This window comes from Anolis sagrei, chromosome 1 (genome assembly GCF_037176765.1).
Source record: "Anolis sagrei isolate rAnoSag1 chromosome 1, rAnoSag1.mat, whole genome shotgun sequence".
NCBI classification, from domain to species: Eukaryota; Metazoa; Chordata; class Lepidosauria; order Squamata; family Dactyloidae; genus Anolis; species Anolis sagrei.
Genome location: NC_090021.1, coordinates 245,642,861 through 245,656,813, shown reverse-complemented (window position 1 = coordinate 245,656,813; position 13,953 = coordinate 245,642,861). Strand labels below are relative to the sequence as shown.

The following is a 13,953-nucleotide window of genomic DNA, read 5'->3' as shown; positions in this document are numbered from 1 at the left end:
TTTAAAAGAGGGACAATAATCTCATTTGATTTTTAATGATTCTTTTCAGTTTTACCATCAAAACACAACCTAAGTAATACATTTTGAAAAAGCATAAGCAAAAAATGTGGTTCATTAAAAGCTATTTATAATCAAATATCTCTTTTTTACACTTGCAGTTGCTGCTTAAAATGAGAATAATAACATGCTAAAAGAGAAGACAATATTTGAATAGCTTTGTTTGATCAGCTGGATAGTTTTACAGCACTATGTAATGATATACTTGCTCCCACAACAACCTAAAACTCGGCATTTGGCATTGTGGAAACATGAATAATGTCACCTCCCAGAAAAGGCCAACATATGAAGACAGCTCACAAAGGAAAATGAAAAAGCAAAAGAGAAGCCAATCATGAAGGAAAAGTGATTTGTGAAAAGTTTCTTGTGCATTTTAATTAAAATGTTATGGCCCTTTTGATGAATGCCCACTTCCTTTCAGATATACCCTTTGTTAATCTTACAAAGTGGCACTTTATGCTTAAGGATTAATAGGTTTAATGTGGCATAAAATGGTGGATTAGAGTACACAGACCTGCTATAAAATAAACCCTAAGATTAATTTTGTAAACTACCTTCAGGATTGTTAAGTGTCACAAATCCTTTCCTTTTGAAAGGCAGTACAAGGATTATTATTATTATTATTGTTATTGTTATTAATGCAAAAACAAAATACACAAATCAGAATATCTAAGAAGTACACTGAAGCTGCTCACAAATATTAGGCTGTCTCCTTCTGTTCTAAGAGATTTAATCCTGAAAAGGAAGAAGGTATCTTTAAGACCTAACAGGTTGTCTGGCGCTCAGTCTTTTTATCTCTTTTAATTCTAAGAACAACCAAATAAATAAATAAATAAATCCACCTCATTTTTATAACTGAGGATTAGCAAGTTATACGGGAGGATCAAGATAGATCTTGCTACTTCTTTGAAAATATAGTGGAATGTAACAAGCGGTTAGCCATAAGTTATCACATTAAATGTAATTACAACTCAACAGGACATATTAAATGTTTCAGTGAAGAGCATTGTCACCCACAGTCATTCCTCATTGCACAGCTTTGATCTAGTTAGTACATGTCACCACAAGAATGGTTATATGACTGATAGTAAGAAATAAAGGTACATAAAAGTTAAGACTATCAGTGGAAACAGCTACTGGTAGTGACAAAGGGAAAATAAGCCACAGAAGAGGATGCGTGAATTAATAAAACATATAAATTCAAGAATATTACATTTAAATTTTCTCCCTATTGTAATTAATGCCATATATTAATGATTTGTTGCACTGGTGGATATTTTATTCAAAATAGTCAAGTTTTTGACCCAGACATTATATTTTATACAAATACATATATTTTTGGACAAAGCACAGGGTTGTTGTTTGTTTGTTTTTTTTTTGCAAGAAAGCATAATTTTCCCTTGCAAATTTTCTCCTGAATTGCAAAACAAAATTTGAAAATGTTTCAAAGTCTTCCATAACATGTCCAATTAACAAAGCTTTACTTTAAACACTACAGGAAAGCCTTTTGGTTGACTACTGAAATGCACTAGGAACAAGTGGAGGTTGGCTATACAACAGCACTCAAAATCAGTATTCTAAATAAAATTAAAGACTTTCCATTTTACTTAATGAAATGGAGACATGTTCAGAATATGTTTGGTCACATTACAAATATGTCATAGATAGAGGGTAAGTTTTTACATTGTTCCAGAGATACATATTATTTTCCAAATTGATGTAGTTATGAGTAAGTAAAACTTGTGTGCCAGCTGCGCCTGTACCTTGGGAAGTCTGACTTGGCCATGGTAGTCCACGCTCTGGTTACATCCCGTGTAGACTACTGCAAAGCTCTCTACATGGGGTTGCCTTTGAAGACTGCTCGAAAGCTTCAAATGGTCCAACGTTCGGCAGCCAGGATACTAACAGGAGCGGCACTCAGGGAGCATACAACTCCTCTGTGGCACCAGCTCCACTGGTTACCAGTCTGCTGCCGGGCACAATTCAAAGTGCTGGCATTAGCCTATAAAGCCCTAAAAGGTTCTGGCCCAACTTACCTGTCCAAACACATCTCCTCCTATGAACCAGCTAGGACATTAAGATCATCTGGGGAGGCCCTGCTCTCAGTCCCACCTGCAACACAGGCACGCCTGGCAGGAACGAGAGACAGGGCCTTCTCAGTGGTGGTCCCTCGTCTGTGGACCGCCCTTCCTACAGATATTAGATCGGCCCCCTCCCTATTGGCATTTCGGGGGAAGGTGAAGACTTGGTTGTTCGAGCAGGCATTTGAATAGGCAGTGTAATGAATATAGGAATACGGAACAACGGATGATGAGATTGGATCTTGATTCTACTGATGAGACACTATTGAGATGTTATATTGATGTTTAATTGTTTACTATGCTATGGTTTTAATTGTCCCTTCACTGTTTTTATGATGTTTAGCATTTAATTTTTGCTATTGTTAACCGCTTTGAGTCACCTAAGGGCTGGGAAAAGCGATATACAAATGAAGTAAATAAATAAATAAATAAATACAAAGAGGCAGAGTATGGTGGCTGGGTTTACTTTAACTTAGTTCAGGATGGCATTTCCATGACTTCTATTCCATCTCCATATAGGAATTGGTGTATTAGGAATTTCACATCTATTGTGGCTAGGATGGTGTTCTCTGGGATCTTGTGGATGGACTGCATTTTTCTCAGGAAATTAGTTGAATCTTTCATGTAGCTTGGATGGCATTTGGTCTAAGAAGTGAGTAAACTATATATGACTCAATAGAAAATTGAACTAAAACAATTGTAATACTCCTAGCCAGAAAGGCAACCCAAAATTTTCTTGATGATTTTCTCTCTCTAAGAGAGCATATCTGGAGAAGGGAGATTTATAAAAGAGCTTTAATGCAACATCATCTTCGGGAGAGTGGTTTTTATATGGTATTTTCTTCATTACTTTTGTAAAATGTGGATGAAATAATAAAATTTCCTTTCTTTATTTATATCCTCACTAACACATAAGAATTGTCCTGTATGTTAAGAAAGAAAGTTTTTGAGAAACTTTTTTAAAATAGAGGAACACATAGAGAATCTTTCTACGAGTTTCACAGTCATGTTTCTAAAGGATAGTAGGGTGAAATGAGACATTACAAATGTCACATATTCATTTCCTCTCTCCACAATAAAGTGGGAGAGGGGTTTGTGCAATATTTGTAAAGAAAACACGACACATCAGCATCCTGCTACAAATGTTTGAAAGGAAGTTTCCTATTTTTTTCCACAGTCAAATCAGTCTAATAACCAAAAGACAGGGATGAAAAAAGAAAGAGAGAGCATAAAAGTCAATGGCAAACCTCCTCTGAACAAATCCTGCCAAGAAAAACCCACAAAAGGTTATCCCTAGGGTCACAATAAGTCAGAAAGCACTTGAAGGCACCCAAGAACAACAAGGTTTGATTAAAGTCTTACTGTTCCAAATGACAGGGCAGAATATACTACTAAAGAGGAAAGTACAGTTAGAAGCTTCCTTTAAATCTGTGTTCCATATTCACGCAGTCACACATGGACAACACATAAGATAAACATGAAATGCATGTGTATTAGTAATAAAATAGCAAATGATGAAGCAAAATGAGGTTAAACTACTTTTTTGCCAAAATGATCTTCATTTTTGTACAACCCATACTGCATCTGTACATTCTCCTTGGAGGGCAAAGGTAACTTTAAGTGAAAGGAAATGCACGGAGATGGAAAAAGGATCAACACCCCTTCCCTAATGGCATGGGTTTTTTAAAAAATCAAGCTTATTCTACATCACATATGGGATCATTCCTTAATGACATGTTCTTCTTATTCATCTGTTTTCAATCGATTTTTATTAATAGTATTTTGCCACCATGAAACACTCATATCAAGATATTTGGATCATTCTTGACAGCTGCTTCATATAATTCAATGCAGCTCTTACTAGCAAATACATTTCTACTTTCATTTACTTTTAAATAATATTTTTCTGCCACCAATTACTTTTTTTTTGGCAGGAGAGGAACTGAATTGTTGAGAGAACACAAGGTGGCTGAGAGGTAGCGATGCCATAAAGTTAATAAAGCAACAACTTTATTTTTATACCATCTCCCCTAGGGGACTCGGGGCAGAAAGGACAAGCCCGAAGATTACGGATAAAACAAACACATTAAAATAAAATCAACAACAGCAATAAAATAAAAACAAATCACAATCACAAAGCAACATCATAAAAACAATATCTGGGTTCAGGGGCTTAAAATAAGTGCAATAGTTCCTAAATAGAGCTGAAGGAAAATGCAAAAATTCAAAAGAGCCGGGCTGGAAGGGTAATACCCTTAGCCATAAGGTGTCAAGGTTACCGGAAAGAGGGCCAACCTAAAGTGAAGGAGCTTAGATAAGGTTGGGCCAATTCTCTGGTGAGCTACCTAATCAAAGGCACAGCAGAACATCCAAGTTTTCAAGTCCTTCTAGAAAATGGACAAAGTGGGTGCCTGTCTGATCTCCCTAGGGAAAGAGTTCCAGAGCTGGGGTGATTATTACCATGGTGATAATTTTACAAACTGATTTGTTGCTGCATTATTGCTGGCCTAGGTTTCCTATCATTGAGACATAGCTTGCTGTTTTATTCTCTTGACTGGGAATATTTAGCAAAGTGGATTACATTCAAATTGTATGCATATAATTTGATGGGTAAATAATTTGATGGGTAAATGACTATAGACCCCCTTGCTGGGGGTCTATAGTTTCTCTATTGATTTGTCTTCTTTTTATAGACTATTTTTTCATTCCTATGAAGAAAAGCTTTGCACCACTTAGAAAGCACCACTCATTTCTAATCAAGGTAAACTTCTTCTGTCAAAACCATAATCCAAGAAGAAATTGGGTGGTATTAATAGGGAGGAAAGATGGAGAAAGAACAATCAAGGGTACACTATGAGGTCTGACCAAATAATATCAGTAAAACTCTAGGGAAATTATCTACACAATTGAAATTAACACTTATGATTTCCACCAGAAGAAGCAGATGAAGAAGAAATGGAATCATTCTACATTGGCATCCAGAAGGAAATTGATCATGCATCAAAACAGAACATAATTATAAATAACTGGAATGGGAGATATAATGCTAAACCAAACACTGTGAGAAAATTTGGCCTATGATCAAGGAAGACATTTTTCTATTATACATTTGGGGAATACAGTAATTATGAGTACTCTTTTTAGAGAAGACTGAAGTTTAGTAAGCCAATAGTGAGCTTCAGCTAATGTGCAGCTTCCATATTCTTCTCTCCTCTCCAGTGCAGCAATGAAGAGGTCACAAGCTTATGGCTCTATTTTACATAAACATTTAATATGTTTCCTAAATGCTGGGCTTCATTTAATCTCAAGTATTGTTTGAAAATGTATTGTCGAGGGCTTTCTTGGCTGGAATCACTGGGTTGTTGTAGGTTTTTTCAGGCTATATGGCCATGTTCTAGAGGCATTCTCTCCTGACGTTTCGCCTGCATCTATGGCAAGCATCCTCAGAGGTAGTGAGGTTACACTTTTCCCCCAGGTTGGGACTCAATGCAGATTTGGGTAAAATGTATGTAAAAAGGAAGCAAAAAACTCTGAATGACTTGCAGAATTTAACCTTAGGGCTTAACCAAAGGGCTCATTATCATAAAAAATTACAACACTAAACCATGGTTAAGGCAAGCTGTGGTGAAAACTTAGAAAATGAATTTTATTATCCCTCTTAACCTGTGGGGTGATACATTTGATATACTAAAAATAGATCTTCTTTGGACGAAACATTAGTTCTCAATTTGATATTCTATAATGGATGATACTTACTACTCCCCACCAAAGAGCGTCTGCATAGCTGCTAAATTCATGGTTTCCTGAATCATTCACAGCATCTTTTTCAGCCAAGTATACAAAGTAAGAAGAAAAAATCAGGCCTAGAAATCCAATGTACAGAGTGGTTATCAGTTCCTAAAAAGAAGAATAAGAACAAATAAATTGATGGTTTAGTACATGGGTCCTCCAACTTTTTAAGCAGAGGGCACCCTGAACATGAAATAAGAAAGAACAATAAAATATTTAAAATGAAGACAAGTTTTAACCAACATAAACTTATTAGTATTTTGATGGGAAATGTGGTCCTGTTTTTGGCTGATAAGATAGTAGTTAATTAGGGTTATTGTTGTGTGTATGTGCACATATATGTGAAATTTTGCATATATAAAAACATAAAATGAAAGCAAAGGTGAAAAGAAAACATGGTCAATAAGACAGAATTTTAAAAGCCAATAAATAAATGAAAAGAAATTTGGGGATATGGTGTTTAATTTCTTATCTTCTTTCTTGTGGGTTTCTATTCTTTGCAATCTCTTGATTCATTTATTTAATATGGGCTTCTATTTCTTTCTGCTTGTTGTTTCTTCTGTTAGTCTATGTAGTTTTTCTATCTTTTCTGTCTTTCTCTTTTTGTAAGTATTCCATCACTGGGTTCCAGTCTGTTTCTTTATTCCGTGGTCCTTGTTGTTTTGTCATTAAATATGTCAGTCTGTCCATATTTCTTATATCTAGGACTTTTGTCATCCACTGTTTAGTTGTTGATATTTCTTTTACTCTCCAGTTCCTCGTGTATACAATTTTTGCTGCTGTAATCAGGTAGTTCAGTAGTGTTTTTTTGTTTTTATCCATCTTTTTGTCCATTATTTCCAAGAGGTAGGATTCTGCTTTCAATTCTATATTTATGTTTAATATTTTCTCAGATTCCTTATGCATTTCTTTCCAATATTCTCTTGCTCTTTTGCATAGCCACCACATATGATAGAATGTGCCTCCTTGTGTTTCGCATTTCCAACATGTTGTATCTATATTCTGATAACATTTTTTCTAATTTATGGGGTATGATGTATTTGGATTTGATTAATATATTCCCTCTAGGAATCCCTAGGTCCTCTATGGTCAACTTCTGGTGAAGTTGCGCTTGAGGACTTAGAAATTTCTAGATATGTGTTATCTCAGGTTTTTAAAAGTGGCCTTTTTTTATTCGCAGTCTTCTTGCTTTTTCAGGGGTCCACAATCCCAGCAAATGTGGAGGGCTAACAGTAGTTAAATCAGCATCCTGCTAATGAAGACCATCTCAATTTGCTCTTGACTGACACAAATGTCACCCCCCCCCCCAAAAAAATAGAAGAAACATGCCAAACAAAGAGCTAGAGAAGGTGTTGCTCCTGTTCTGCATTACACAATGCTCCAGTTGGGACATCTGAACGATATGCATTATGCTCCTGTGCCAAAGCTGGGAGAGGGAGATTTCAGCCAGCACTTCAAGATCAATGTGACAATTTCGAGAATTATTTCTATTATTTCTGCTTCCACTTTAAGGTTTTACATACCTGTCTATGTATGAAAACTACTGATCCCAGCAATCGCCATGTGCCACCTTGTCGGTCTACGTGAAGCATACGCAGGATCTGAAGAAACCGAATGCCTCTAAAATAAAATTCATTAAAAGAAAAACAAACTGTAAAAGTAGAAAGGACTGAAAGCAGAACAGTGATTGTGGAGATAGAGAACTTTTATAAGGGATGAAATTAATAGAACTCTTAATGATATTTAGCATATTTACCTGATAGCAGAGGTGGCAAAAACTTGACCTTTAGAACCCACACAAAGCACTATCATTGAAGCAACGACTACAATTAGATCTGAAAGATTAAAAGGAATACTTGAATTATAAATTTCCTGCAAATTACATCATTTCTCTATATCTATATACTCTTTATGTTGGAACCAGCTTGCGCATATCCTAACACCTGTGCCCAAGAAGTCATCAATCTTTTTAAAAATAATTGAACTTTCTAAAATTAGTATTAATTTCTAGCAGCATTAAGGAACAAAACAAGCTGCATTTTAAAATATATATCTATAAATATAAAGGTCAAATTATGTATGTATGTATGTGTGTATGTATGTATGTATGTATGTATGTATGTATGTATGTATGTTTAACACAAAAGTTCCTACAGAGCTTGATGGAGCTGAACCAAAATTGGTGCACATACCCCTCATGATCCAACTTAAAATACTGGTAGGGTCTGGGGCTGATAGAGGATGAAGGGAGTTGTACTGCAACCACATTCAGAGAGCTTCAGGATTCCCACCCACAATGAATCTGGACAACACTTACACACATATCCTTCATGATCCCATTTAATATACTAGTGGGGTAGGGGGCTGACAGAGGATGATGGGAGTTGCAGTCTTGCCATATCAGGGTTCCCCCTACCACACGCACGCACACACACCTGCTTCCTACTGCAAGGAGGGAAACAGCTTGGTCATGGGCATATTTACAAAGGTTACAGTATGACCCCCTTATCCACAGAGGGCATGTTCCAAGATACCATAGAAATGCACTGGAGGACCTAGAGACACCAACAAACATTTCCAGGATGGAATACTTTTTGGAGCAAGGATAAGTGAAACCATGGCTATTGCATACTGGATCTGAGGATAAGGGAGTCCCTATTGTATTTGCATTTCTGAACAGGCAACAACCATCCATTTATTGGGAAAGCATGTTTGCAGGGCTCTGGTGAGTAGCAGGAACCTGCCATTTCCTGCCACCACATTTTTTTCTTCTTCCCAGGCTTGTGTGTTTTGTCTGGCTTTTGAGAAGTTCTGCAGTCCTTTTTCCAGGTAAGACTGTAGTTACAAGCTTCACTTAGATTTGCATTCTGGCTTCCTCTGCCTTCCCACCAACCAACCCTAACATTTATGATTTGTAATACATGGAATGTTAATGTTATGCTTTTTGCTGCTTAGCCTTTGTCACAGTTTGGTCATGTGGGGCTGAATTAATGCTTTTGGGGAATTAGCATATCCTCTTTTGCTGGGGGTCATCTTAAGGGACTTTGGTGTTGATAGTTTGTCAGTCCTGCTTGGGGGTTCTTCAACAAGTGTGCCCCCCTCAGTTGGCAGGGAACCCCACAGTAGATTCATATGGATTCCATGACTGCCACTCCATGGCATCCCTCTGCCAACTGGGCCAGAGATCAATGGCACTGGGTAACAAGTGGGTTGTCCAGTCACTGAATCCAAACTTCATTCCAAGTCAACACTACACAGCTGCTATTAATTGTTGTTGTTGTTCATTTGTTCAGTCACTTCTGACTCTTCGTGACCTCATGGACCAGCCCATGCCAGAGCACCCTGTCAGCTGTCACCACCCCCAGCTCCTTCAAGGTCAAGCCAGTCTCTTCAAGGGTACCATTCATCCACCTTGTCCTTGTCCTCTTCCTTTTTTCCTTCCATTTTCCCCAGCATCATTGTCTTCTCTAAGCTTTCCTGTCTTCTCATTATGTGGCCAAAATACTTCATCTTGTCCTCTAATATCCTTCCCTCCAATGAGGTGTCGGGTTTTATTTCCTGAAATATGGACTGGTTGGGTCATCTCGCGGTCCAAGGCACTTTCAAAACTTTCCTCCAGCACTACAGTTCAAAAGAATCTATCTTTCTTCACTCAGCCTTCTCTATGGTCCAGCTCTCACATCCATAGGTTACTACGGGGAATACCATTACTTTTACTATGCGGATCTTCGTTGCCACTGTGATGTCTCTACTATTCAAGATTGGTCATTGCTCTCCTCCCATTAATAACATTTTAGCCTAAATTCATTTGTGTATGTTTCAGTTCTCTTTTATGCACGACAAGTTTTCTGTTAGAAATAATAGGAATAGTTGTGAGTACAAATTTCAGGGAAGAATTCAAATCTACTTTCTCTTCTTTTTCTCTCTTCAGATTCTTAAGAGCACAACACGTTACTCAATATAGAAAATCCTTTCTTTCTGCTTTTTTGGGAAGGAGGGAAATTATTCTGCTATTAAACTTCTCCAACTTCTATTTTCCCTTGAGTCACTCATGCTGACTGGAAGATTCTAGGAGTTGTTAGCAAAAACTTAATTTTCATGCTCTTCTCTATCCCACCCAAATACTTCTCAAGCCAAGCAGGTCACTGCAGTGACCATATAGTTGGCAGTCATCTTACTAGCTATCCTCTCCTTTGCTTCTCATCCCTGGGACAGGCTGCAACATTCTACATTCAGGAAAGCTTTGATCTCATCACCGTTGCTTTGCAAATACCATTAATAGGACACCCCTGTTGACCAAATTGTCATTATCCCTGACATGCTGGCTGTTCATATTTTTGCATATGCTTTGTAACACAGGAAAACCAAACTGTCAGCTGCCAAGATTTATGCTTGGATGAAATGTGATAAGAGAAAAAAGAAACACATAAGATCTGGAAAAATAACAATATTTATATTTGCTGGTGAAAGGGAGGAAGGCCCATAAAATGCTTGAACTGTTTTGTGCTTTAAGTATATTGTATAACTGAAAAAAATTGTCATTGAAACTGCATTTTTGCCAAGATCAACTCTTAAGTTCGGAATAAGGCTATCTGAACCTGATGAAATGTTGTGTTTCTGAAACAGAGTTTGCCAATGCATTACATGAACAATCCAAATGTATTACAGTTGTGAGCATTTACGTTTTGGGAAAGTGCTACTTTCTGGGCCACTTCTCTTCTACAGACCAGTTGCCCATGCTCTCTCAGAACCGAATCAGGTTTGAAATCGGAAATGGTTCTTATATTGGGCAGGACAAAGAATTTGTGTGGCCTTCCAGATGTTGTTGGCTCTTCACAATTGTACTGACTAGGACTAACGGTAGTTGCATTAAAACAACATTAGGGAAGATGCATGATTTCCACCTTGCTCTAACCACTATATTATAGTAAAGAGAGTTGGAGATCAGTGACAGTACTGGCAATACCGAAAAATGTAATCAGTTTCATCCAGCAGCCCAGATTGGAGCTACTCCCAGTCAGAGGAGGGGATTTCTTGGTGAATTGTGTCTATTTTCTTTCAAGCAATATATACCTCTTCATTCATTGTAACTCACTGGGTCACAAGAGAACTGTGCAGAAGCAATCTGGTATCTTGATAATACAAGAAATTAATCTTCTTTTTTAACATAACAGAAATAATGACATTAAAAACCAAACATACTCACCAATGATAGATATTGGCTTTCTAGCAAAGCGAAGCCTTCCCCATATACCAACATATTTACTGCGGCAACCCGAAGACCACAATCGAACCACATATTCCGTTCCAAAAAACACCACTAATACAATTTCCTAGAAAAAACAGATAGGGAGCCAGATTAATTTAACATGCTTTCAATACGCCTCAGTTCATATTTAGAGAAACTAAAATATCTTGGGAGTCAGAAAGTACATTGCAAGGATCTATAGGAATAGATCAACTTATTACATGGAGACTGGGCAATTCACACATGATAAAAATAGAATAAAACTCCATGTTAGAATTTACTAGTAATCTCATCTCCTCAGATACACATCAAAAGCTCACTTAGATGATATAATGTAGAACTGTAAAACAAAAATGTCAACGTTGTGTAAACGGAAACTTTCTCCTGGAAAAGGTTATATCTCACACCTACAAGTTCTAATGAAGAAGTAGGAAGGGCTTGTTTACTACAGTAGAGTCTTGCTTATCTGACATAAACAGACAGCAGAATGTTGGATATGTGAAAATGTTGGATAATAAGGAGGGATTAAGGAAAAGCCTATTAAATGCCAAATTACATTATGATTTCACAAATTAAACATGAAAACATCATGTTTTTCAACAAATTGACAGAAAAAACAGTTCAATACATGGTAACATTATGTAATAATTACTATATTTAAAAATTTAGCACCAAAACATCACAACGTATTGAAACAGCTGTGGATCCGGGCAGGACACAGACTGTGTTGAATAATACAGAACATTGGAGGAATGAAGGTTGGATAAGCGAGACTCTGCTGTAATTGATTTTTTTATTTGCAGTAAATCTTTGTTCTAAAAATCTATTTAGAAGAAATAATAAAAAATATATCACATCGCATAATAGTTTTGCATTCAGTAGGACATCTTGTTTCCTTAAATTACATTAATATTTTATTTAGCAAAATATTATCATAATGTGCTGTAATTTTAAAAATACTGAAGTATAGTACAATCCAAAATACACTTTTCTGGAAGTCCCTCTGAATTTAATAGGATTTCTTAATAGACATATATAGGATTATATGGTTAACAATATAATTTTATACATGAAAATATCAAGGTATATTCTTATCTTTCAATCAGTACAAATCAGCTGCTTTAGGTCCCCCCCCCCCCCCAATGATCACATATTCTAGGGCCATGATGGTGAACCTATGACACTCATGTCATCACTGACATGCGTAGCCATTTTCGATGACATGTGGGCCACATGCTGTCACAAACAGAAAAGTATGGGGCCACGTGCCGAAAAGAACGTTTCATCCTTGTCTCCTACATTGCCAGGAGCAGTAGCCGAGGATGGCACATTTGCTGTGATGTGGTGTAAACGCTCTGTGCCAGAGGTCTGTAGGCCAAAACGACAGAACTGCAGAACAGAGCATCTACTTCTGGGACTTCCGGTTAGGCCATTAGGGGATCTTTGACCTCACTTCTGGCCGGCAGAGCAGGGAGCAGCAGAATGCCGTGGATGACTCATCTCTGGGAGCCCTGTGATCACCATTACCAGCAACCACATAACCACAGCAACCATCATCCAATCTATTGTTCTGGGGTGTTGTGGATTTCTAATTGACCATCATTACTGAGATAAGTGAGGGGGAGGCTGGGCAGGTTAGTTAAAGAATAACGGCACTCTGCACACAAGTTAATAATATCAAGACCAATAAAGGAAACCAACCGATGGATTAACAAAGAAGTCACTAAGCAGGTAAGTTAAATAATTAGGTTTTGGTTTATTAAATCCATTTATATATTACAATTATACATTTTTGTTATTTAAACTCTAAATATCGCAAATTTATGGGGGGTTTTCTTGAAGTGACACCCCACCCAAGTTATGCTGGGTTTTTTGGCGAATTTTGACACACCAAGCTCAAAACGTTGTCCATCACTGTTCTAGGATATTCATCATATATATGAATAAAATCTCTAGGTTCCACAGAACACTGGATGAAAGCAGGTAATAAGCAAGCAGGAACCTACTAACTCTTTTTTAAAAATAGGCAAAAGAGACTCAGACTAAATATGTGCCACAAACTAATATGTTCCATTGTAACAAAATCCAAGAAAATAGTGATGAACCAAAATAAAATGCTTAGAAACGAAAAGTGTGTGTATGCTCTGACCAAAAAACCTTCACACATGCAAATAGGAGTTTATTTTTGTAAGATGAATAGAAGACGAAGAGGAGGAGTAGAAAAATAGAAACAAAAGGCTAAGTTATGGGTGCTTTCAGATTTGCAATTTAGGGAGGGGAGCGGTGTGAAATTTGCATGAGAGTTGTGTGTTTTTAAATACCCTCCATGGTTCATTGGATAACAGGAACACTGACAAATATGCAAATCTGGCCTGCCCTAAAGACAATGAAACAGACATGTAGTCAATGGTTACTGTCATTGAGTTCTTTGCATGACATGCAGACAAGCTTAGAGAACATTGATTGTTCTATAGACTCCTGCAACTGGAGAGAACAACCAGTCGGCTTACACCAAGACACATTTTTCACTCCTGACGTTTTGATAAAGGCTTATTGACCTAAATGAGACCCGTGTTATTCAGGAAACATCAGAGGTGAAAGTGCACAAGCTGTTCTTCATGGCCATACACAAAAATGCCAGGTATCCATTAGCAACTAGCAAATTCCCCCTCCCCTGCCCGTGGCTGGTTGACGGACAAAAGTGTTTTTTAATATCTTGCCTTGTATAAACCTAATAAGTAATGGGGGGAGAAGGGGGATTGATTGATTTTTGTCACT

The 13,953-nt window shown here is 37.2% G+C and overlaps 1 protein-coding gene across 2 annotated transcripts in view; it reads right to left on the bottom strand.

Annotated features, from left to right (window-relative positions):
* The window catches only part of KCNQ1 (potassium voltage-gated channel subfamily Q member 1), a 371,634-nt gene that overhangs the window by 281,118 nt on the left and 76,563 nt on the right, over nucleotides 1-13,953 (bottom strand). For both annotated transcript variants that reach the window (XM_060768420.2, XM_060768431.2), the window contains exons 3-6: nucleotides 11,134-11,260; nucleotides 7,684-7,762; nucleotides 7,451-7,547; nucleotides 5,895-6,035 (exon numbers count right to left, since the gene is read on the bottom strand). In XM_060768420.2, coding sequence (XP_060624403.2) covers nucleotides 5,895-6,035; nucleotides 7,451-7,547; nucleotides 7,684-7,762; nucleotides 11,134-11,260 — 444 coding nt within the window. The remainder of the gene's footprint in view (nucleotides 1-5,894; nucleotides 6,036-7,450; nucleotides 7,548-7,683; nucleotides 7,763-11,133; nucleotides 11,261-13,953) is intronic.